The 25,096-nt window shown below is 42.7% G+C and overlaps 2 protein-coding genes across 5 annotated transcripts; both read right to left on the bottom strand.

Annotated features, from left to right (window-relative positions):
• Positions 1-3,737: 3,737 nt before the first annotated feature.
• On the bottom strand, positions 3,738-19,135 carry LOC139380495 (homeobox protein PKNOX1-like). Of its 4 annotated transcripts, none has more exons than XM_071123198.1 (11): positions 19,059-19,135; positions 17,363-17,474; positions 14,860-14,990; positions 14,474-14,645; positions 10,173-10,361; positions 8,571-8,676; positions 8,308-8,405; positions 8,093-8,221; positions 7,891-7,967; positions 7,551-7,711; positions 3,738-7,294 (listed from the first exon to the last, which is right to left on the bottom strand). In XM_071123198.1, exons 2-11 carry the CDS (start codon positions 17,414-17,416, stop codon positions 7,122-7,124), a joined length of 1,290 nt encoding a protein of 429 aa, XP_070979299.1. In that variant the 5' UTR covers positions 17,417-17,474; positions 19,059-19,135; the 3' UTR covers positions 3,738-7,121. The 4 variants fall into 4 exon arrangements, with proteins under 4 accessions (XP_070979299.1, XP_070979300.1, XP_070979298.1 ...); XM_071123199.1 differs by lacking the exon at positions 19,059-19,135 and adding an exon at positions 18,800-19,051; XM_071123197.1 differs by lacking the exon at positions 19,059-19,135 and adding an exon at positions 18,312-19,048.
• A 495-nt stretch (positions 19,136-19,630) lies between these two features.
• Positions 19,631-24,105, bottom strand: LOC139380494 (NADH dehydrogenase [ubiquinone] flavoprotein 3, mitochondrial-like). The gene is made up of 3 exons (XM_071123195.1): positions 23,800-24,105; positions 23,256-23,361; positions 19,631-19,989 (listed from the first exon to the last, which is right to left on the bottom strand). The coding sequence occupies exons 1-3, from the start codon at positions 23,842-23,844 to the stop codon at positions 19,820-19,822; spliced, it is 321 nt and encodes a 106-aa protein (XP_070979296.1). The 5' UTR covers positions 23,845-24,105; the 3' UTR covers positions 19,631-19,819.
• Positions 24,106-25,096: the final 991 nt, after the last annotated feature.

Genomic DNA, 25,096 nt, shown 5'->3' with positions numbered 1-25,096 from the left:
GTGGTTTATTACAACTAAAATGTATATTGGTATTGCGGACTCGGCGGCGCCATGTTAGCTAGTGCACAACGTGGGGGAGGGGTATTGAATTTAACGCATGTGCAGTTCCTACGACGTGGGCCACAAGTTGCGCATTTCATACAAGATTTACGTTTGCCATGACTTCCAAGAATCTCACTATTGGATTAATTAGCACCAGACCAATTGCGTGCTTGATCTTTACGCCTGTCCAAATCGCCTTGTGTGATGCATTTACAATATCCGTTTGTTTAATTAATTCCGTAAACACACTTGAAAGTAACATTGACCCAACTATTATCATTATGGGTTACTTTTCAATTTGTATTGCTAGGCATGTCACAATGTATTCCTGTTCTGAAATCGTTTTGCATGATGTAGGTTTAATTTCTCAACTAGTGATCAAGTTCTCAACCTTAGTCCTATGTATTTTAGAAAATTCTGTGCATTAGTCTTTACAAAGACAGTAAAAATTAATTGCTATTTTTCTCTCCTTTTGCAGACACTCCTTTTGCAGACACTCATTACATTGTGATGCACCCCTAGAATCAGATCCCAGATCACAAGTAATTGACCCCGAAGCCTAGCATCTGTTGGTGTTGGAATGCTTCAATGAACTGGCAGTCACTGTAGCGTCAAAGTGCTTACAGTGCAGGTAGTCTTCTAATATCTACTGCAGTGAAGGCACTTTAAGCACTATACTGACACTGTCTTCATTGTACACTGATCTTCCGACCCTTCACTGGTGCTTATGCTAAGGTGCATCTAGTGCAGATAGTGAATTAGACTAGCACCTACTGCCCTAAGTGCTCCTTCTGGCATAAGGGTCTGGGACTCATCTGGTCTATGACGTGTATGATTTATTCTTGCAGATCTCTGCTAGTTTTGCATAGTTGCACTACAAGAAAAATTGAGTTGTGCAAATCTATGCAAAACTGTCGGTGGCCTGTGTGTCCATCTGTCCTGTTTGTCTACATTGACATCGGTTGAGCATCCTGGAAGGCTCTTGGACATCCAAGACCCTTTCTACCACAGCAATGTTAATGTGTGCTGCAGATGGGTTTCAGCAGTATTAAAGTGCTTATAGTGCAGGTAGTTTTATGGATATCTACTGCAGTGTGAGCACTTGAAGTACTTCTAGATGCATGCATCACCACCGGGTACAGCAGATGCCACTTGGGGCTGGAGCCACTGGTCTCTGGTTAGTTTTGCTGGTTTGCTTTCAGCTTTTCAATGTACTGCTGTGCAAATCCATGCAAAACTGATCATAGCAGTGATTTTAAATCATTCATCAGAATAGCAATCCCTTTCTGTGCAGGTTGGGATAGGCAGCAATGCTCATTACTTGTATGGTATTGCACTTGTCCCGGCCTGTTGAGGACTTGGGGAATTGTCCTGCTGCTGAAGGTCTCCCGGGTGACATTACAGACCACAATCAATCTCTGAATGTTTACAATAGATTTGAAGGAGTGTCTTGATTTGCTGACTGCTTTAATAAATTAATTACTTTTGCTTACGCCTCACTCTGTAAACAGTATCTTGATATCATTGTAGTTTGTCCATCCAGCTGAGGATGGTGTTATTTCAAAGATGAATGTGAGTAACATTGTGTTGAAAGCAAACATTTTAATGATCTAGGACAAAATAAAATGTTGATTTCAAGATATTGGGATGACGGTTTGTGTGTGAAATGGTTTCTCAACTTTATAAGCCTTCATTTGTCATGTTAAAGGCGTAAACAAAGATTGTTTTAAATGGAGACTAAATCTGTTTAGTGGCTGTGATAAGCACTGTTTTTGTTCAAATTAATGTTCTGTTTGTCCTTAATCTGACCCGTGAGCAAGTAAACGCAAAGCTATAATGTAGCTGTAAACCATGTCTAATCCATATGTCATGGCTTTGTAGATATAGTTTGTAGCCACTTTGCACAATTATGTTTTGAGTATGAAACCAAGCCCATTTGAAATTACATTACTAATGTGGTGAGATATGCTCTGTGGCAGGGATGCCAAATGAATTCCATGCAAGGCAGAGGAGGAAGTGCGGCCTGAAATCTGTCCACTAGAATAAGCCCACGAAGTGAGGAATTGAGGTCGATGCGCATGTCTAATCTGGTAAACAAAAATGTATTTACTATTTTGCTACATGAGCCTTACTTGATTGAATAGAAGTTCTGTGATGGTTAGGTTATGAATGCACTGATTGCATTTTGGTAACGGACCCTGTCCTGTGTTTGCAGGAAAATTTACCACTTAAAATGGAGATGGCACTACCCATGCTGTCAGGTGCTGCAGTGGCACAAAGATTTAGCCTGTTCATATTTGCCCTCATTGGCTAGAATGGTCCTGCCTTCCATCTTTGAGGACAATCAATTTTCATTGTTAGAGCGGTCACTCTTAAGACAGCGTTTGTGCTTTTTTTTTTTTTTTGTCTAAATAGATAGGTGAGGAGTTCCTATCTAATCAGGTACAATGGAGTAGTGAAAACACCAACACCCGACCCTCCATTAAATGAATTTCACACCTGGGGTGTTCAGCAGGATATTGTTTTGCAACGTTCAGATGGAAATGTAATGTAGAACAAATATTCCTCCATGTAGATGGCTTTTTTGTGGCATTCCTATCTGCAACATTTGGCACATATGAACTGAACTAGTCATGCCAAGTTGATTGGTTTAAGCCTTAAAGAAATCCTATTAACTACATGTAGGGTGAGACGTGTTCTGTTTACCAGCAGCATCCTCCTAGCCTGCAAGATCCATCTGACAACACAAAGATAAAATGTGTGTAGGATATACTATTTCCTATCTATAGTTATCCTGGTTACTAAATTCTCAATTACTACTTGAATAGAGTAGGCCTGTTTTAAGATTATGATGCAGGTACCATCGGTGTCATGTAAAATGTTCACGTGCGCCAGGGATTGTGTGATGTCAGTTGAACTCTTTGATATTTACTGACTATTGCACTGTATTTGTCAGGAGGTAAAATTGGCTCTGTGGATGTGACCAGAGTGATAAAATAGAAAGCAGACACGTTGCAGTTATGGTTGTATCCAGCAGAGGGAAGCAAATGCATAAAGCTTTCCCTTGGTTTTTAGCGATTTCATGGCCCAATGGTGGGAATTGATCTCATTTTAGCACGTATTTATGGTTTTACGAGAGAATCTGGTGGCCATCTGTTTTTATGTAAGAAAATATTAATAATTAGTGGGTGTACTGCAACTATAGGCTGAGATTGTGTATTCAAGTGTCCAATCCACCAAAGGTCTAATGGCAGTGTGAACATGTAAATCAATATCTACGGTGTATACATGAGTCCAAGATCTGAGCCATCCTATTTTTTTTTTGTAAAGCATAACAAATGCATCTGTTTTTTTGCTGGTGTGTGTGCAGTTATCAGCCTACATCATTCAATATCAGCCTGCCAAAATTATGTTAGTTGTGGAAGGTCTGAACTGCCATATTTTCAACGCAGCATACACTCAAAACCAAACTTTGTATGTCTTCATGTGTATACAGTACATTCTGTGTTCTACTGCAAGGAGTCATTGTTGTCCAGGCCTAGCCAAGCCATATCATTTACCAAGTTGTGGGCAGTGTCTTGAGGGTACCTGTGGTTGTATGCCAGGGTGACATACCTGCCATAACCTGTGGGGTTGACCGTTTGTCACAAATCATGTCTACAACCAAGCACAATGAAGGTAGTAACACTTGACAGTTGAGTTTAGGCATTGTTTATTCCAAAATTAGAAAGCTTTAAGGCAAACAGACACGTGAACAGTAGATAAAAAGTGACATGTGAGAGAGCAGTTGAGACCCACCGGACCCTGAGCCTGAAACTGGGGATCTCAGGCTCAGGTTTGAATGATACATCGGTGCAGGTTTTCCTAACTTGTGTAATAATATGAAAAATAAGATGGAGCGTTTGGGAAAACATTCCTTAAAGCTGGTTCTTGGTCAGCCACAGCACTAGTCTTCCATTCCCCAGAGGACCAATGTGCCATCTATAAAGTCTGAGGATCCCAACTGCACTCTTGATTAACATGCATAATATCCTTTTTTTTTTTTTTTGTACTGCATCTGTCTGCCTAAGCACCATAATATCGATTTCAGTTCCATGTGATTGTGTTATAAGCATAGTGTACTGGATTGTGCACTTGAAAGTGACATCTATGCTACTATTATAAATGATTACAAAACATAACACTGTGGCAAAACTGGACTTGTTTGTAGAAAATTAGAGTACTGCAATCAATTAACTGAGATCAAGTACATATCAGTATATTTGAATTTCAAAGAACTGTGATTGACAATGTAACATTACTATGCCTTAGCCAAGTCAGTGTCCTGCATTTTAGCTTCCTTTTGAATAATTTCACTATAGGTATATAGCTTCATCTAGTTAAGCTTTCTGTGCTAGAGTTCTTTTTAAAAAAAAGACCTAAACATGGCCTTTTTCAGATCTGGCGTTTAAAACCAATAGACATTTTGTTTCTCATTCGTCTTAAATATTTAGAAAACTTAATCGGACCCTGGTAAATAGGGCAACTAGCTTAAATAACGAACCATTTTTGTACAAACATTCCATACAAAACAGGAGAACACGAACCCAAAAAGATATACTTATGTTCGTATATAAAAATAAGCATCTCCCTTTTTTCTCACGGGATCTGTTGGGCCTATATAGCTTGGCAGCTTGTAGTCCTAAAAAATGGAAAGGAGTTAGCATTTTCTACCTCTGGTTTGTTAGGCATTCCTATGGGGGGGAAATAATGTGGTTTTGGGATAAATGAGGTCTGAGGTTAACACAGGCTCATGAGGTCTTATACATTTTGTTCTATGAGATGATATCAGTCAGTTAACATGACCTTTATGAATTATGAAGTCTTCGTGCTTAAAATATCAGTTTCTAACTGTCAGAGAAATTGAACTACAGTAATAGCCAAATTCTTCGTCACACCTGCTTTACCAGCTTGGATGGTAACGTTATATTGTTTTGGTCCAGGCTGCAACATATCTCTTCAGCGAGAGTGTGCTTTTTTTAGTTTCCCAGAACAATGTTGTCCAGAGACTACTTTGGCCCAGCTGATAAGGTAAGCTAAAAGGCTCAACCCACCGCTCGTGTCGTAAAATACATTTTGAAATCTGTTATTCAATTATTGCACCCACGCTGCTCGCGCGCGCCAAAGAGCGTTTGCGTTGCTATGGGCTAAAATAGAAGTCATTCCAATTTGTGATGCAGATCGCGCTGCAAGTTCTGCCTCTCCCATCTCATTGGTTTATAGACCAGGTACCCACTTGCCATCTCCTCATTGGTTATACCCACGTGGGTGACCGACAGACGAACAAGGTCAGTGACAGCAATGCACCTTAATTTATTAGAGTTGCCAATCGCAATATAAAGTAATGAGAAGAAAAAGCCTGGAAGGAAGAGATGACTGGAAACGATTCGGTTGACGTTTGTGTGGATTAATTGGTGGAGTAGAGGACCTTGTGCATTTCAGGTAAAATAACAACTCTGTTTATATCCCAGGACAAATTAGCTAGCAACAGCAAGCTAGCTGAATTTCCATAAATGTTTAATGCTTTTTGAACCTGTCCCCAAATTTAATATAATTGGTTAAGAATTTGTTTTGATATTTTAAGCTGCGTGTCGTGCTCGCGTTTGTGGGGGGGGGGGACAATACATTTATGCATGATGGTGCACCGCACAGCCGGTTTAGGTTCCGTGTAAGCCTGTTATATTTTTACATCAAAGGCATTTGACCAAAGGTGTACATTTAAAAAAAAGTTATTACATAAATGCCATTAAAAAAACATAGTGATGTTAGCTGATATCTCAAAGAACAAAATGTTTAAGATCTCTTAAGCCTGTTTACCACGTACCTTATTTTCGGCGTTTAACAACAATTTCCCCCATAGGCGTTGGCCAACGAGCCATGGCAGAGTTAACCTCCCATTAGTGCCTACAAAACGATGCTATTGCTCTCTAGAGACCCATTTCCCCGGCGTGTCATGAAAAGTTGGGCACGAAATTACTCGTCAGATACCTTGTTTGCCAAACAGTGGATACGATCACATCCAACTTAAAATGCAGCGTGTGCAAGTTAACAATTTGTTGTCTATAGCCATCAGTCTTGAGTGTTTTCATGGTCATCACAAACTCACTGTTTAAATGTGTTAAGTTCCTGACATCAGCGTTAACTATCCTGCTACAGAGCTTTTTAATGTTAAACGAAGTTTCATGGTAAACAGAAAATGGCTCTATAGGGCCAGTCTGTAAGCCTGAGAGTCAGTCATGATCAGAGTGGGTAAAAGTCACAGGCATGCAAAGTGAACAAAACAAACCATTACTTGAAACTTGGCAGCCAAAAGCAGATTAAATGGAAAAATAAGAATCATTCAACATTTATTAACGGAGTACAAACTTAATTTTTTAAAACACTTCATGATTTGTTTTAGCTGCGTCTGTTCTTTTTGTCTTTTGGAGCGTAGAATTATATTATACAAAAGTGCACTCGCCTACAGACTACGTAGTGAAAAACAGTTTCTGAAATGAAACTTCTCACACACAGCGCACTCCGTTCAATAAATGGACATCAGGAGTGCTCCCGTATATCTTGTGGTTGTGCTGTGTAAACTGATTTAGAGTGTGCACGTGCAATGCAATATCAGTCTATCTACAGTACATACATGATCTGAGCCGCCATTTTTTTTTTTTGCATAACATTGATCTGATTTTGTGCTAGTGTGTGTGTGTGTGTGTGTGTGTGCGCACTTCATTAGCAGCCTACATCATTCAATATCAGTCTGCATACATCATGTATGTTCGTTGTGGAAGGCCTGAATTACCATATTTTCAACACAGCATACAACGTTTGTTTTTGAGTGTGTGTGAGTCACAGGAAGTTGGTGGCACCTTAATTGGGGTGAACGGGCTTCTGGTAATGACTGGAGCGGAATCAGTGGAATTGTATCAAATAAATTAGCCTGGTTTGCAGGTGTTTGATGCCATTCCATTTTCTCCATTCCAGCCATTATTGAGCTGTCCTCCCCTCAGCAGCCTCCTGTGGTGATTGTATACAGTACGCCTGTGTGTGTCCTACTGCAGGGAGTCACTGTTGTCCAGGCCCAGCCCAGTCATCTCATCATCGTCCCTGCTGTCTCCTGATTCGTCCTCGCTGTGCCCGCCGATTATCACTTGCTGCACGGCCAGCGTGGCGCCGTCTGAAGTCAGGCTCTGGAGACCCTCCACACTCATTGTCACCATGGTGCCTGGGGAACAGGCAACCAGGAGAGGACACATCAGCGACATTACATTTAGTCTCTTATTGAGAAAGAAGTTGCTTTACCAGGAGAGCCTTGACTTTGCCTTGTGACTGAATTCGCCTTGTGGCTATCATTCCCAATACAGTAAGCTCTCTTGTGCCTAGTTGCTTTAAAAACAAGTATAGCCAACAGCTCTAGCAACTCGCAATATACAGCAGGGCTGATCCAATGAGCAGTGTAGCAAGCCAGTAGCCATATATACCGTCTGCCATCTGGACCTGTTGTTGGGTCATCCCCGTGGCGATGGAGTCAGGCCAGAAACGCTGTAGCGGCCGGTTCGGAAGCGGTTTCTTGGTTTTGGCCGTCTCCGAAGAGCTGGCGTCAAGCATGGGCTGCAGGATCCGCCTCCGCGCATTGATGAACCTGGAACGGAAGGAGAGATTGGACCCATCATGAGAAGGGGAACGAGTGTTGACCAATCACTTAAGGGAATTGAAGAGTTTGAAACATTACTTGAGGTTCCCTCTAAGAGAAGTTGTTCTGTCATTTCATGCAATTAGGTGGTTATTCATGGTAGTATGGCATGGGTTCATGTAACTCACCAGTTGTTGACCTGGAGGAGGCTCAGGTTAGTTTGGGTAGCGATCTGCTTCTTCTCATCCTCTGTGGGGTATGGGTGCTATGGAAACAAAACAATTAAATATAACAGTAATTACGTAGGGCAAGATTAAAACACTGCAAGCCAACCAAATCCCAGAATCATTCCAGGTTGTAACCCATAGAGTTGGCCTGTGTTCTACTCACCCCGATGTGCTGGAAGAGCCAGGAGCGCATGACGTTGGTCGCTTGTTTGGGAAGGACGCCACGCTTGTTCTTGGACGAGCTGTCGTTGTGGCCGAAGAAGCTCAGGTCCTGGTTGAGCTGCAGCTGAAGCTGCAAGAGAGGCGGTTACATTAGCACACTCTTCAGCAGGCAGTAAATGTCAACCTTTTATGTTTTAGTCCAGACAAATGTCTTACCTGTGTGTTCTGAATGTGTATAGTCTGGGGAGAGAGCGTCTGTGACACCAACTGACCCTGTGAGTTGACTACTGTGACAGGCTGGTACACTGCGCCACCTGGAGGACACGCACACGTAAGGGCTGCAAACAGACCACTTTAAACTGCAGGTACAGAGAGACTGAAACCAGCTGGTACACTAACAGTCCTATTGAGCTGATGGCGGTGAGCAGTGGTGGTTGGTGTCAGAGTACCGGTGGTTGTTGTATGCCAGGGTGACATACCTGCCATAACCTGTATGGGGTTGACTGTTACGTTGCCTTGCCGCAGGGCTGACGCTGCCACCACAATCCCCTGGGGACTGAGGGTTCCTTTGAAAGAGCTGGAGGTCTGCACAACACACACAGAGAACACACACACAGGTGAGTTAAACACTATTCCGCCATGGGGCGGTAGGGTAGCCTAGTGGTTAGAGCATTGGACTAGTAACCAAAAGGTTGCAATTTCAAATCCCTCCATCTGACAAGGTACAAATCTGTCGTTCTGCCCCTGAACAGGCAGTTAACCCACTGTTCCATCATTGAAAATAAGAATTTGTTCTTAACTGACTTGCCTAGTTAAATAAAGGTAAACTGAGCCTTCATTTATTTTTATTTTTTTACCTTATCAGGTGTATATGCTACATAGGGTGTGTCTGTGGTAGGTGTATAGCACAAGTGTACAGTGGGGCAAAAAAATATTTAGTCGGCCACCAATTGTGCAAGTAATCTCCCTCGATCTGGGGCTCCACGTAAGATCTCACCCCGTGGGGTCAAAATGATCACAAGAACGGTGAACAAAAAACCCAGAACCACACGGGGGGACCTAGTGAATGACCTGCAGAGAGCTGGGACCAAAGTAACAAAGCCTACCATCAGTAACACACTACGCCGTCAGGGACTCAAATCCTGCAGTGCCAGACGTGTCCCCCTGCTTAAGCCAGTACATGTCCAGACCCGTCTGAAGTTTGCTAGAGAGCATTTGGATGATCCAGAAGAAGATTGGGAGAATGTCATATGGTCAGATGAAACCAAAATATAATTTTTGGGTAAAACTCAACTCGTCGTGTTTGGAGGACAAAGAATGCTGAGTTGCATCCAAAGAACACCATACCTACTGTGAAGCATGGGGGTGGAAACATCATGCTTTGGGGCTGTTTTTCTGCAAAGGGACCAGGACGACTGATCCGTGTAAAGGAAAGAATGAATGGGGCCATGTATCGTGAGATTTTGAGTGAAAACCTCCTTCCATCAGCAAGGGCATTGAAGATGAAACGTGGCTGGGTCTTTCAGCATGACAATGATCCTAAACACACCGCCCGGGCAACAAAGGAGTGGCTTCGTAAGAAGCATTTCAAGGTCCTGGAGTGGCCTAGCCAGTCTCCAGATCTCAACCCCATAGAAAATCTTTGGAGGGAGTTGAAAATCTGTGTTGCCCAGCAACAGCCTCAAAACATCACTGCTCTAGAGGAGATCTGCATGGAGGAATGGGCCAAAATACCCACAACAGTGTGTGTGAACCTTGTAAAGACTTACAGAAAACGTTTGACCTCTGTCATTGCCAACCAAGGGTATATAACAAAGTATTGAGAAACTTTTGTTATTGACCAAATACTTATTTTCCACCATAATTTGCAAATAAATTCATTAAAAATCCTACAATGTGCTTTTCTGGATTTTTTTTCCTACATTTTGTCTGTCATAGTTGTGTACCTATGATGAAAATTACAGGCCTCATCTTTTTAAGTGGGAAGTCTTTTTTTAAGTCTTTTTAAGTGGGAGAACTTGCACAATTGGTGGCTGACTAAATACTTTTTTGCCCCACTGTGTGTGTGTGTGTGTGTGTACCTGGGTCTTGGTGGGAGAGTAGCCCTGTCCAGGTGAGTAGGGGCTGCCAAGCTCTCCACTCAGCATGGTCTCGCTGTTCATCTTGGTCTTGAGGCAGGCGATGTAGCGGCTGCAGAAGTCTTTACAAAGGTCACTCACCTTCTCCAGCTCTAGCAGGTGGATCCGCAGCACCTGGATGGCCTTCACCATCTGGAGTCAAAGGTGAGGGAGGAGGAGTTAGCAGAAGCAAGGACGTTTGCACTAGAAATGGCATGTATGTTGTCTGTAGTGTTACGTAGTGCATTCATTATTCCACTAGTAGCTACTTTGGTATAAGGCCTTTGTCACGCTGTGTGTGTGTAATGTGTACCCAACTTGCTTTATTAACCCTTTGACATGAAACAGTAGCTCACTTTGATGCGCTCAATACGGAAGTGGTCCGATGAAGCGGATGCTAAGATACAGGACTGTTTCGTTAGCACAGACTGGAATATGTTCCGGGATCCATCTGATAACATTGAAGATTTTCCATATCGGTCCCCGGCTTCATTAATATGTGCAACAACGACGTCGACCCCAGTGACCAATCAGAAGCCATATCCCAACTAGAAGCCATGGATTACAGGCAACATCCGCGCTGAGCTAAAGGCTATAGCTGCCGCTTTCAAGGAGTGGGACACTAATCCGGACACTTATAAAATGGGATTGCGTTTATAAATGGTATCATCCCTCCCACAAACTCCACTGGCTCCCAGTTCAATATATGATCATTTTAAAATTGCTTAGGCTCACCTACAGAGCACTAAATGGACTGGTGACCACATACCTTACTGACCTCCTGCACCCCTACACTCCCACCTGTTCACTGCGCTTCTCTGACACTGGCCTCCTCACCATCCCTCGCTAGTCTAGTTCACTTACATGGATAGTCTGTCATCATCTTTAGTGTTCTCCATGCGCAGTCTCATGTTTACTGTACTTTTATACACAATGCATTCGGAAAGTGTTCAGACCCCTTGACTTTTTCCACATTTTGTTACATTTTTCACATCAATCTACACAATATACCCCCCAATGACGAAGCAAAAACAGGTTTAGACATTTTAGGAAATGTATTAAAAAAAACTGAAATATGACATTTACATAAGTATTCAGACCCTTTACTAAGTACTTTGTTGAAGCACCTTTGGCAGCGATTACAGCCTCAAGTCTTCTTGGGTATGACGCTACAAGCGTGGCACACCTGTATTTGGAGTTCCTCTCAAGCGCTGTCAGGTTGGATAGAGGGCGTCGCTGCACAGCTATTTTCAGGTCTCTACAGAGATGTTCCATCAGGTTCAAGTCCAGGCTCTGGCTGGGTCACTCAAGGACATGCGGAGACTTGTCCCGATGCCACCTCTACGTTGTCTTGGCTGTGTGCTTAGGGTGATTGTCATGTTGGAAGGTGAACCTTTGCCCCAGTCTGAGGTCCTGAGTGCTCTGGAGCAGGTTTTCATCTATCTCTATTTTGCTCTGTTCATCTTTCCTTTGATCTTGACTGGTCTCTCAGTCCCTGCTGCTGAAAAACATCCCCCCAGCATGATGCGGCCACCACTGTAGGAATGGTGCCAGGTTTCCTCCAGATGTGACACTTGCCATTTAGGCCAAAGAATTATATCTTGGTTTCATCAGACCAATCTTGTTTCTCATGGTCAGAGTCCTTTTGGTGCCTCTTGGCAAACTCCCAGCGGCCTGCCATGTGATTCTTACTGAGAAGTGGCTTCCGTCTGGCCACTCTACCATAAAGGCCTGATTGGTGAAGTGCTGCAGAGATGGTTGTCCTTCTGGAAGGTTCTACCATCTCCACCGATGAATGCTAGAGCTCTGTCAGAGTGACCATCTGGTTTTTGGTCACCTCTCTGACCAAGGCCCTTCTCCTCCGATTGCTCAGTTTGGCCAGACGGCCAGTTCTAGGAAGGGTCTTGGTGGTTCCAAACTTCTTCCATTTAAGAATGATGGAGGCCACTGTGTTCTTGGGAACCTTCAATGCTACAGAAATGTTTTGGTACCTTTCCCCAGACCTGTGCCATCGACACAATCCTGTCTCGGAGCGCTACAGACAATTCCTTCGAACTCATGGCTCAGTTTTAGCTCTGACTTGCACTGTCAACTGTGGGACCTTTATATAGACAGGTGTTTGCCTTTCTAAATCATGTCCAATCAATTGAATTTACCACAGGTGGACTCCAAGTTGTATAAACATCTCAAAGATGATAAATGGAAACTGGATGTCGCTGAGCTCAATTTCAAGTCTCCTAGCAACAGGTCTGAATAGTTACCTTATTTAGGTATCTGTATTTTTAATACATTTGCAAAAAAAGTAAACGGTTTGCTTTGTCATTATGGGGTATTGTGATTGACAATGATTTTTGTTTAATACATTTTAGAATAAGGCAGTGACATTACAAAATGTGTAAAAAGTCAAGGGGTCTGAATACTTTCCGAATACACTGTACTTTAATTAATGGGATTTTATTGCTTTTTATCCTACTGATTTTCTTGTGTATATAAAGGGACTTTGGGTGTTGTGAAAAGTGTTTAAAATAAAATGTATTATTATTACAAGAAATCCCACTAAGACACCTTAGTCCCCTGTGCCCAAGAACGCCAATGGTAACCTGCCTAAATGACAACCACTCCAATGGCGCTCACATTTTGTAGCCATGAAATGCTTTGAAAGGTTGGTCATGGCTCACATCAACACAGTCATCCAAGACACCCTGGACCCACTCCAATTTGCATACCACTCCAACAGATCCACAGATAACGCAATCTCTATTACACTCAACACTGCCCTCTCCCACCGGGACAAGAGGAACACATATGTGAGAATGCTGTTAATTGACCACAGCTCAGCATTCAACACCATAGTGCCCACCAAGCTCATCACTATGCTCTGTACCCTGGGACTGAACACCTTCCTCTGCAACTGGATGCTGAACTTTCTGACAGCGTAGGCAAGAACACATCTGCCACACTGAGCCTCAGGGGTGTGTGTGCTTAGTAGTGCTGAGCGATTTTAACCAATTTTTTAAAAATGCGATTAAAAAGTTAAAACTGACCAATGTCGGTTCAATTATTTGAATTTCATTTCGTTCAGTTATTTTCTTTCTCTGGGAGCTCAATGCGCACATTGCACAGTTTCTCTAGAGAATAAGTCAGATCAAGCCTGAACTGTGCCATGTAGTAGGAAGTTGTAGTTTCCAACAGGCCAATATTCTACATAATTACCAAGTTTTCTGTGCTAAACTAACTGCAATGACCATAATCCAACGCCGCCTACTTGTCCAGTCTAGTAATTTTACTCCATCTACGTTAGGTTAATGTGCTGTCACTACCATCATGGGACATTTGATTTAGTCTGTGTTTCAGCATTCAACCCACATAATGCATAGTACATTTAATGTAAAAAAAATTGAAACACAAAAACCATGATTCTCTTTTAATAATTGAACAGAAACCGAACAGACCTCAAACACTAATCGCTCAGCACTAGTGCTTAGTTCCCTCCTGTACTCACTGTTCACCCAGGACAACAACCTATCCCTCAACAGCAAAACAAAAGTAGATCATTGTAGACTACAGGAAATGGAGGGCCAAGCCCGCCCACATCCACTTCGGCAGGGCTGTAGTGGAGTGGGTCAAGAGCTTCAAGTTCTGTGTACACATCACTAAGGAATTATCATACAAACAAAGACGGAGAACTCGGGAGACTGAAAAGATTTGGCATGAGAGCCCTCAGATCCTCAAAAAGTTCTACAGCTGCACCATTGAGAGCATACTGACTGGCTGCATCACCGCTTGGTATGGAACTGCTTGGCATCCGACTGCAAGGCGTTAGAGGGTAGTGCGAACGGCCCAGTACATCACTGGGGCCAATCTCCCTGCCATCCAAAACCTCTATACCAGGCGGTGTCAGAGGAAGGCCCTAAAAATTGTTAGACTCCAGCCACCCAAGTCAGTGTTCTCTCCGCTGCCGTAGGGCAAGCGGTACCAATGTACAAAGTTTGGAACCAACAAGACCCTGAACAGCTTCTGCCCCAAGACATAAGACTGATAGTTTGTTTAATGGTTAACCATCTCTTTTCTCTCTACGTTGTTGGGAAGGGTCTGAAATTAAGCATTTTACTGTTTGTCTACAGCTGCCGTTTACGAAGCATGTGACAAATAAAATGTGATTTGACATTCGATGTGTCAATTGCAGATATTTTGTGAATAGTGTCACTAGAAGTCATAGTGATGCAAAATCATTCAGAGTATTGACAGCAGACGAGGAAGCTGACCAGATTGTCGAGGTCAGGATCCTCGCTGAAGAATGCTTTGCCCTCTTTCTCCTGGCTGCAGACAAAGTTCTCGATATCCACGTCAAAGCTGGCTGACGTGATGCAGTCTGAGCCCTGTGTCGACTGCTCACATTTCTCAAAGAGCAGGGCCAGGAGAGGAAACAAGGGATGCCTGCCACACACACACACAAAGAAAAACATTACCAAATTGCTACTATCTACAGTTGTCACATGTTGCCATTTCTACCCCATTCTTTTATTTAGGTAGGGCACATAAGCCCGATCATCGTAGACTGCCATCGTCACTAACATTATCCTGATTAAAAGTAGCTGAGGGGGTCGCTTGACTAAAGTTTTGGCAGGGGGCCAACAGTTAGGAGGTGTACCGGTATATGGAGGCCTTATCTTCATCAAAGGGTGTCTGGGGTTCAGTGGGGGCAGGACTGGAGGCTGCAGCCAACCTCTCCTCACTGAACTTCTGATCATGATTAGCATCACTCTCCTTCTGCTCCACACCCTGCATGAGGAGAGGAGAGATGACAGCAGAGTAAGGAGCAATAGTGGTGGACAGGTAAAGCTCAGAACCCTTCCTCAACAATAAGGCATGAGAAGATTGTAAATGCCAACAAGAACAATAGGTTTAGGTACTAAAAATGATCATAATAAAATGCCATTTACCAGACGCTTTTATCCAAAGCGTCTTAGTCATGCGTGCATACATTTTACATATGGGTGTCCCAGGAATCAAACCAACTATCATGGCCTTGTAAGCACCATGCTCGACCAACTGAGCTACAGAGGACCACTGAGTACTTCAGTACAAAATGGAAAGGATATAGCCTATCTTAACAATTCTTAAATTGGTGGATGATGCAGAAGTGTCCTGGCCATGGCAGTATCTCTTTGGTCAGTGCCAGAATAGAAAGATGGGTGGTGGCATATCATATTTAACCGTTATTGATAGCCATGCCAAGCTTTAACTTGCGCTGCTTTATTCAGATTGTCAGTCACATTCATTGATTGGAAGCCAACTTGCTCCACCTCTTCTGCTTTTACACCATGACTTTGAAAGCAAATGCACTAAAAATACTTTTCCTAGAGCTGAAAAATTCATACCCCTTGACTTTTTCCACATTTTGTTGATACAGCCTGAATTTAAAATGGATTGAATGTAGATGTGTCACTGATCTACATTCAATACCCCATAATGTAAAACTAGAATTATGTTTTTAGACATTTTTACAAATTACTAAAGTGAAAAGCTGAAATGTCTTGAGTCAATAAGTATTCATCCCTTTTATGGCAAGTCTAAATAACTTCAGGAGTAAAAATGTGCTTAACAAGTCAGATAATAAGTTGCGTGGATTCACTGTGTGCAATAATAGTGATTTTTGAATGACTATACATACAATTATCTGTAAGGTCCCTCAGTCGAACAGTGAATTTCAAAGAGGTTCAACCATAAAAAACAGGGAGGTTTTCCCAATGCCTTGCAAATGTTTTATTTCATTTTTTTTATTTAACCTTTTTTAGCTAGGCAAGTCAGTTAAGAATAAATTCTTATTTACAATTACGGCCTACCCCGGCCAAACCCTAACGACGCTGGGCCAATTGTGCACCGCCCTATGGGACTCCCAATCACGGCCGGTTGCGATACAGCCTGGAATCGAACCAGGGTCTGTAGTGACGCCTCTAGCACTGACATGCAGTGCCTTAGACCGCTGCGCCACTCGGGAAGGGCACCTATTGGTAGATGGATAAAAAAGCAGACATTGAATATCCCTTTGAGCATGGTGAAGTTATTAATTACATTTTGGATGGTGTATCAATACACTCAGTCACTACAAAAATACAGGCATCCTTCTTCTTCGTGACAGAGAGGAAGGGAACCACTCAGGGATTTCACCATGAGACCAATGGTGATCTTAAACCAATTACAGAGTTAAATGGCTGTGATTGGAGAGAACTGAGGATGGATCAAAAAATGTGTAGTTACTCCACAAAACGAACCTAAATGAGAGTGAAAAGAAGGAAGCATGTACAAATATAAAAATATTCCAAAACATGCATCCTATTAGCTATTAGGTACTAAAGTAATACTGCAAAACATTTGGCAAAGAAATTAACTTTTTGTCCGGAATACAAAGCATTATGTTTGGGGCAAATCCATCAATGATGGTCTGCTTTCCAACAGACACTGGGAGACAAATCCACCTTTCAACAGGAAAATAACCTAAAACGCAAGGCCAAATATAACCTGGAGTTACTTACCAAGACGACATTGAATGTTCCCAAGTGGTCTATTTACAGTTTTGACTTAAATGGCTGTCTAGCGATGATCAACTTCCAACTTGACAAGAGCTTGAAGAATTTAAAAAAAGAATGAGATGGGCAAATATTGTACAATCCTGGTTTGTAAAAGCTCTTAAGAGACTTACCGAGAAACACTCACAGCTGTAATCTCTGCCGAAGGTGATTCTAACATGTATTGACAGGGGGTTGAATACTAATCAAAATGTTTTATTTTCCATTAATTACAAAATAATTAATTTTTCTTCCACTTTGACCTTGTGGTGTAGATCATTGACAAAAAGGACAAAAACAATTTTAAATCCCACTTTGTAACACAATGTGGATAGAGTCAAGGGGTGTGAATACTTTCTGAAGGCACTGTATATCCATCTCCTTGCCCATACATTTTGCAATACTAGTCATTCTAAATCCATTAATGACTCCATTAATGAAACTTTGCCATTAACTGACCGATTAAAAATGTCAATTATCATCTCAAGAACTTCAAATCTTCCCTTCACCCACCCTTGTGGTTTTAGGCAGGTTTAAGTAGGCCTCAAATCGGAGCCTCAGACTAAATTTGTTTTTCTGACCCACCTGCTGCTCTCTCTTTGTGTACTTGTCCATGGAAACTGATTGGGCAGCCATCATATTCACTGCAGACGCCACAAACACTGAAGCATTATAAGGATGTGGAGAGTTGGCGGACCTAGAAAGAGACATAAACCCACACATTTTTGAGAAGTAAAGACTATTACTGTATCAATGATGATGAATTATGATTATTCTAATGCAGGGCAAATATGAAAAACGGACTTCTAATTACAATGGTAGTACTGATATTGTATTGTGAATAGGGTAGGGTTGTGGTGGGAGAAAGTTGTTGCGCTTCAGTGAAAATCTATTTGAATGGTTCATGTAAATAGTTTGTCCTTCTGACAGAACAAATGCTATTAACATTTGATCGTTGTGATAGTCTAAATACCATAACATTCCACTTTTATACTTGGCTAAATGTCCATATTTCTATGAATGGAGCATTGCAAAGCTTGATTGTTCTGACAGAGGTGGTCTTCTACTTTACTTCAATACCATAAAAACTATATAATCCAGCTGCCTATTTGACTGTACCGTCTGTGTTCAAAGAGAATGGGACAACATGCATCTATCTATCATGTCTCCATCCAGATGAAAGGCCTTTGATGATTAGGGGAACACAATGTATCAAGTTTATTCACTTCCATTCGAATGTTTTGTTCACGTTTAACTTGTGTTCAGCAACATACCATACAATGTAGCGAATTGACAAGAAAGCGATGAAGGTCAAACATATCCGTCTATCATAATTCATGTTTACACACCCACCATGTTGAACTGACTTGCTTTTCTCATTACCGTGCTGGCGGCAACAAAGCTAGTTTGTAGGTGGTTAGTTAGCAAGCAAGGATCAGATTAGCTGTAAACCATGTGAAGGAAGACGGTCGAGTGAGAATTCAGTCGAGAAAATTCCATTTTTGAGAACGTTAGCTACGTAGAAAATGTTTACCTCTTCATATCCAGATTGTACGGTCGCTGGATGAAATAACACGCTGTAGCTATAGTAGGTCATTTACGAAAACAGCGAACGTAGCTAGGTCAGCTAATACATTTCAGTTTTATTTGACCATCTTTTCGAAAACGTCAAATTTATGTCAACTATAATATGCATCACCCCCTCTACGGCCGAGACACCCACTGAAGCATCCTTGTTTTAAACGTAGGTTGACCACATTTACTCTAACGTAGCTAGCAGAAGTGCCATATTTATCAGCGGCGTTTGCTACGGATTCGCTAGCTAGCCGCGCGGGATAACAAACTGTTAGCTTAATGAAGTGCATATTCACGCCTAGTTCATCCAATGTGTATGTACATTGTATTCCAGTATTATTACTGTTAATGTGTAAATATGTCTCGTTAATTTTAGGTGGTTCTAAAATCCTGCCCACAACAGTCAAGCAAGCAAGGAACAGATGCCCTTCCATTCCCCATTCGCACTTCTACTGATGGGGATAACGCTGGGGCCTCTCATCTAGCTCTCGCCCTTTATTTTCCAGAATCCTTCTCCGCCCAAAACGCGGACATATTTTTTCCTCTTGTAGATTTGCATCTTCCTTGGTCACGGCCATCTATTCACTGCCAAATGAACTCCACTGGCCTGGCTGTGTCCCTTGCTTTAGCCCTAGGCATTTTTTTTTTGCGTCCCAGATTTTTATTGATAGGGAACAGAAAAATACGATTTTGAGTGACAGCTTACCTGAGTGCCAATCTTCGTCACACTGACAAGCGGCTGCAGCAATGGGGACTCGCAGTTGTCGCCCTGCGTCATCGCGTCTGGTCACGCAGGGTCATTTACTCATGAATATTTATAAAGTGGGAGTCGTCGTCTGGTGTGCCTTTTTCCTCGCCCATAGAATCTAGGCACGCGGCTGGTAGCATACAAGGCTAAATCTAAACCACTGCTGCTCTCTAGTTTTGTTCAATCCAAAATTAAAAGCCCGTATACCAATTACATGAATGTAATTAACTTGTCATTTACCAATACCCATCCTCCTACCACATCAGTGCGTATTATTACACATTAGATCCATTCTTCTATGATGTGTATTGATTGTAAATGCTGTGATTAGGTCATGTGTACTGTACTTTCAGGCCCAGAGTCATTCGGGAGTAATTAAAATAGACCGTAGAGTAAAAACATTTGCATGCACAGCACTATTCAAATGACCCCTAAGGTTAATCCCAGAAAATAAGAAATGTTAGATATTTTCTAACTTTATACAAGAGAAAAACCTCAAACATTCACCAAATGTCAAAGCCTCATATCCCTTTCGTGTAGTTTAATATCATACATTTCCTATAACAATTGCAAGCACGTCTTAGGGATCGTAAAGTAGAGGGGGAAATAATTCTTAAGACACCCGGGGCAGGTATGTTGGGCAGTGGGATCAGAGACATGGTGTCTTGGGATATGGGGTTGGGGTCATGTGGCCTGGTGTCCAGGCAGGCTGGGCCATCTCAGTGTCTGGGGGAGGGTCTGCCGGAGGACGGCTGGGGCAGACGGTACTTGGCCATCTCCAGGTCCAGGTCTGCGAAGGTGTAATGGTTGTAGTTGTGGTGCTGGAGGTTCTTGTAAGTACTGTTGTCGAAAGACTCGGGGGCTGGCGCTGGAGGTGCCGCTGCCGCCTCTTAAAGGGTTAGAACACAAAAACGGGTATAAGAGAAAGCACAGTAATATAGGTAACCTGGCTGACCAAGGGGCTGGAGTTTAGAAAAATAAAACCATAACTCAAAAAGATAGAAATAAGCAGTTTGCTGAATTAGTGAGTCCCTTTTGGTTTTTAGAGTCTTGTTCAGAACCCTATCAACCATCAAAACCTAGCAGAAAAACAGCACAGTGCTCCCTCCAACCCATTGTGTAAATCAATTTGAAGAATGACCGGGGTACTGCAGGCTACCATTACAAACCAAATTCCTTAACTTGCTCTGTGTGAGATTTTAAAATAAATCAGATCAAGAAGCAATTATTGGCACCAGGATAGTCTTCGAAATGACTGCCATTTTTTCCATTCACTATAACGGGGGATCCTGTTTTCTGCAAACAATGCCTGCAGTACCACAGTCAGCCTTGAACATTCATGGCTTCAAATGAGAGGGGGCAGTTGTTCTCCCCTAGCTGGGCCAAAGTTTGTATTTCAACTATTTTGAAGATACTGTAGGATTTTCCAAACTCGCCGCACTCTTGCCAAAGAGGTAGGCTCACACTGCTCATAATAGCATATGCACAGATCAAATACAAGGCATGAACTCTGATTAAGGTGTTTACATGTGCCAATAATAAAAATAAATTCCTACAAAATAAGGGTAAAGTGTTCACATGACTAATGCCAAACTATTGCCATAATTAGTTTAATATCTAATTATTAGTGTGCATGTAAATATACTAGACAAAAGAGTGAGGGGGGAGGAAACAGAGCAGGATTAGTTTACTGCCATTTTTTTGTTTTGTGAGAAAATATCCAATGTGAGCCTGTAAAATAACATGTATCGCAGCATCTTTCAAAAATATACAGTAACAATGATGGTGTGGGGTTAAAGTGTGCAGAAGACAAGGAACACCTCAATCTGCACAATGCAGGCAAGGCAATATAAAATACATTGCTATGTAATTAACATTCTATATGCAAATATAGATCCTAAGTCCCAACTGGGAACCATCAGTGCAGAGGTAAATGCAAGTAGAGCAGGGCCGAGTTGAAACGCAGCATTTAACGCAAACATGCGTCATGCACTTGGCTGAAGTAGCCAAAATTATCGTGTGAAATGAGGAGTCTACTTTCACTTTAAGAATTTTGCATTATACACGGCAAGAATACTAGCTAGAGCAAATTAAATGGCATAATAAAATGACTGGGAGGAAAAAAACAAAGCAAAAGCACTTATGTTAGGCACTTTAGAGTTAACATTTAACAGTATTTATGTTATGAAAAACAACATTTAGAAGAAATATAGCCATCTGTGTTTGGAAAGGTCCACAGAGGAGAGAAATACAAGGGTTTTATGGAGGTGTGGTGTATACCCTCAGAAGCCTCAATCGGTACTGCATCAACCAGGGCCTCTGCAATCAGCTCCTCTCCTGCTTCAGTCACAACAAGGGCGGTGTCTACCAGCTCCTCCTCCGCAGCTTCTACTACCAGCTCCTCTGCGGCAGCTTCAACTGGGGCAGCTTCAGCAACAGCCTTGGCTGGTGCAGCTTCTGCTGCAGCTTCAACGGGGGCTCCCGATGCAGCTTCAATAGGAGTTCAGCGTCAACTTTTACAGGGGCAGCTTCAGATACTTGTTCTACTGCTCCTCGAGCCTCGTGGGCAGCTTTCATGAAAGCTTCTGGAGTGGCTTCTACTGCAGCCGCGACTTCTGGAGTTGTCACTTCAACCTCTGGGGCAGCAGCGATCTTAGGGGCAGAGTCTACCAGCTCCTCAGAACTTGCAGCAGGGGCAGTTTCAGGGGCAACCTCCACGGCAGCTTCAGCTGGGGCTGCTTCCTGGACTGGAGCGGGGTCAACCAGCTCAGCACTTGCAACCACTAGTGTGGTCACGTGAACCTCTTCGGCTACAACTTCTGTTGCTTTTTCCTTATCTTCAGTAACGGCATCCAGAATCACTGCAGGTGTAGCCACTCGCACAGCTTCAGCAATGGCCGCAAATAAATCTACTAGGATTGCTGGTTTTACCTTTGATTTTACTTCAGACTTGTCGTCTGAGTCTGTAGAGGACGATTCAGCCGATGGGGCTCTGTGTTCAGTGGAGGCAGCAGCAGCCACTCCGGGTGGTTCTGCAGAGAATGGAATGTCTTCTGGCGCGGGAGCTTCAGAACATACAGTAAAAACAATCTCAGCGACAGGGGGAGCAGCATCCACGATTCGGTGGCAACATCGATTACAGGTGAGGCAAAATCGATGGGAGCAGCAATGTTAGCGACTGGGGCAGGTTTGGCGACAGCCTCCGCTTCAACTGGGGCCTCTGTCACGACTGCTTCATGGCAATAGCATGGGCGACTGCTGTGGCCTCAGCGACTGGTGCAACGGCTTCTACTACTGGTGTTTCTGGTGCTGCAGCGTCCTCTGCTAAAGGAGCTGCAGTCTCTGCAACACTCTTAGAAGCAGGAGCAGCCACCTCAACGACTGGAGAACTACATCGACAGCAGGACTAGCCATTTCTTCGGCCACAGCAGTTTTACAGGCGTAGCTTCGGCATGGCTTGTGGAAATGGGAGCTGGTTCTGCAGATGCGGAAGCTGCAACTACTATTGTTTCGGCAGTGACAGGGCTAGCCACTGTTTCGATTTCACCTAGAGCCTGTGCTGGGAAAAGTCCTGAGGCTGAAAGCTTAACGGGAAGGCAAATGTGGTCTTGTAGGCTAGTAGTGCTGTCCTCTCTCCTGAGGCCTCTAGGGCTGAGTAAATGGTACAGGTTACATAAAACTACCAGTACCAAACAACATACAGAAAACTCACCTAACCCTAATGCTTCTGTAGAACTACAGAAATACAATTGGCTTTAGAAAACGGTCATGATTTATCTGTAAGATTCCAGGAATTTGGTCATTGGAGTAAGTTTGTTGACACATAGTTTGAATCATGGAGACAATCCTGGTGCCAAGTGTGGGCTATACCAGAGAGAGAAATGTCATTCAGGTTTAGCTACTCAGGGGAAAATAAGAAGGACCTAGCAATGGCATATAACGTAAACCAGTATTTCCCAACTCCAGTCCTTGAGTACCCAAATAGCACACATTTTACCCCAGACAAACACACCGGAGTCAACCTGTCAACTAAGTTAATCATTAAGCTGAAACAGGTGAGTTTGTATGGGGCTACAACAACAAAAATGTGTGCTGTTGGGGGTTATTGAGCGCAGGAGTTGGGAAAAATTGACAAACAAAAACCTGTGCTCTTACTTGCAGCCTTCGCCTTTTTAACAGCTTTCTTTGGCTCCTCCACCTTGGTGCAGAATGCAGCCACAGAGGGGCACCTCAAAAGGACCCAGCTCTCTCGCTGGAGAGCCTGTACAGAAATAAATGCATTCCATTATAAATGCAGCGTTCATTAGCCTTGGTGTAAGTCTATTTCTGCCCTCCTTATGGAATTGTCATGCTGACCATGTATGGCTTGACAAACATATCTGGGACCAGCCTAAGCACCCGTGCCCTGGCGCAGTTATTTAATGTGTTACCTAGCTATCATAATGAGCACGTATTTTTTTTATTATGCATTGTAAAATGTCATCACTACAATTTACGTCTAAATAAAAAGCCATAGGTGCAGCCAAGTCTCAAAACTTCAGCTAGCAGTCCAGCTCAGGTCAACAGGACCGGCGAAGTCGGTTGTTTAACAACATTTTTTGGGGCTACGTTGATTACAAACCAATCATCTAACGAATAAGTTATTTCTGATATTACAACTGAAGAACAACATATTTAGACAATAACCAAAACATTTTACCTTGAGAGACCCCAGTCGTCCTAGCCAAAGTAAGGAAGTCGCCATTTTGGTGCTCCCTCTATTATTTTCCGTGGGGAAACAAAGACGTGTACGTACACATCATTGGCGTCTTTTCTTTTTTTCCTGTGTTTTTTTTTTTTAAATGGCAGTTGGCAACCGAAAGGTACATTACCGCCACCAACTAGACTGGATAGTGTAAATCCATTACACTATGTGATTCAAAACGGGGAAAAATACTAATAAAATGATCCTGCCAACTAACCCTTCACTTAACAAAACCCACCATTCCACTACCTTGCTTTCTTTGGCTCCTCCGCCTTGGGCGGGTGCAGGGTGCAGTTCGGGTGCAGGGTGCAGTTGCAGAGGGGCTCCTCAAAAGGCCAGAGCTCTCTTGCTGGAGAGCCTGCACAGAAATAAATAACATTCCATTGTTTTGTATTGTAAATGCAGCCTTCGTTAGCCTGGGTGTCTATTTCTGATCCTTTTCTGATCTACGCCAGGCCAACATCCACATATTGTGGCGAATAGCCTCTTCTTAGAAACCTAATGCGCATCTCCGCTGCGTTTTCTAGATAATCCTCTGTGGAGTGGCATGTACGGCGCAGTCTGAAAAACTGTCTTCTTAGAAGTCCTCTTTTTAATGGCTCAGGGTGGAAGCTGTCCCCCTGTAATAGAGTATATCTGTCCATTTATTTTCTATACAGAGTTGTAAACAGGGTTCAATTTGATTTCTCAATCCACATATCGAGGTAATGAACACGTTGAGTGTCACATTCAATAGTGAATTTGAGATTGGGGTCAATGTCATTGAGTAGTGCCATAAAATCTGACAGCTCTTGTTCAGTTCCTTCCCATATGCAAAAAATGTCGTCAATATATCGATACCACTTCAGGACTTTATTCAAAAATTGATTTTCGTTTTCATTATTAACAAAACGTTCTTCAAAAAGACCCACATAAAGGTTCGCATAGCTCAGGGCGAATGTGGAGCTCATCGATGTTCCATTCGTTTGGAGGTAGTATTCATCATTAAACCAAAAATAGTTATACTTCAAAACATATTCTGCCAGCTCTAGAATGAAGTTTGTTGGTGGATATTCATTAGTATCTCTGTCTCCCAAATAGTGTGCTAGTGCTGCCAGCCCCCCCACCCTCCACACACATACATGGGGGATGCTGGCATATAGACTCTCGACATCTAATGTGACCAGAATAGTCTTCTTTTAAACCCGTTATTGATGAGATCTTGTTTATGAAGTCTATAGAGTATTTTACATATGATGGCAATGCTTGCACG

The sequence above is a fragment of the Oncorhynchus clarkii genome, chromosome 22 (assembly GCF_045791955.1).
Source record: "Oncorhynchus clarkii lewisi isolate Uvic-CL-2024 chromosome 22, UVic_Ocla_1.0, whole genome shotgun sequence".
Taxonomy (NCBI): Eukaryota; Metazoa; Chordata; class Actinopteri; order Salmoniformes; family Salmonidae; genus Oncorhynchus; species Oncorhynchus clarkii.
This window is presented reverse-complemented; position numbering and strand designations above follow the sequence as displayed.

Coding starts and splice junctions, on each gene's coding strand:
- LOC139380494 (XM_071123195.1), bottom strand. CDS start 23,844: ATGGCGACTTCCTTACTTTGGCTAGGACGACTGGGGTCTCTCAAG. Junction 23,362..23,799: donor GACGACTGGGGTCTCTCAAG/GTAAAATGTTTT, acceptor ATTTCTGTACAG/GCTCTCCAGCGAGAGAGCTG. Junction 19,990..23,255: donor TAAAAAGGCGAAGGCTGCAA/GTAAGAGCACAG, acceptor TAACCCTTTAAG/AGGCGGCAGCGGCACCTCCA.
- LOC139380495 (XM_071123196.1), bottom strand. CDS start 17,500: ATGTGTGGGTTTATGTCTCTTTCTAGGTCCGCCAACTCTCCACATCCT. Junction 8,677..10,172: donor ACTCTCCCACCAAGACCCAG/GTACACACACAC, acceptor TGTGTTGTGCAG/ACCTCCAGCTCTTTCAAAGG. Junction 7,968..8,092: donor GGCTCTTCCAGCACATCGGG/GTGAGTAGAACA, acceptor TTGTTTCCATAG/CACCCATACCCCACAGAGGA.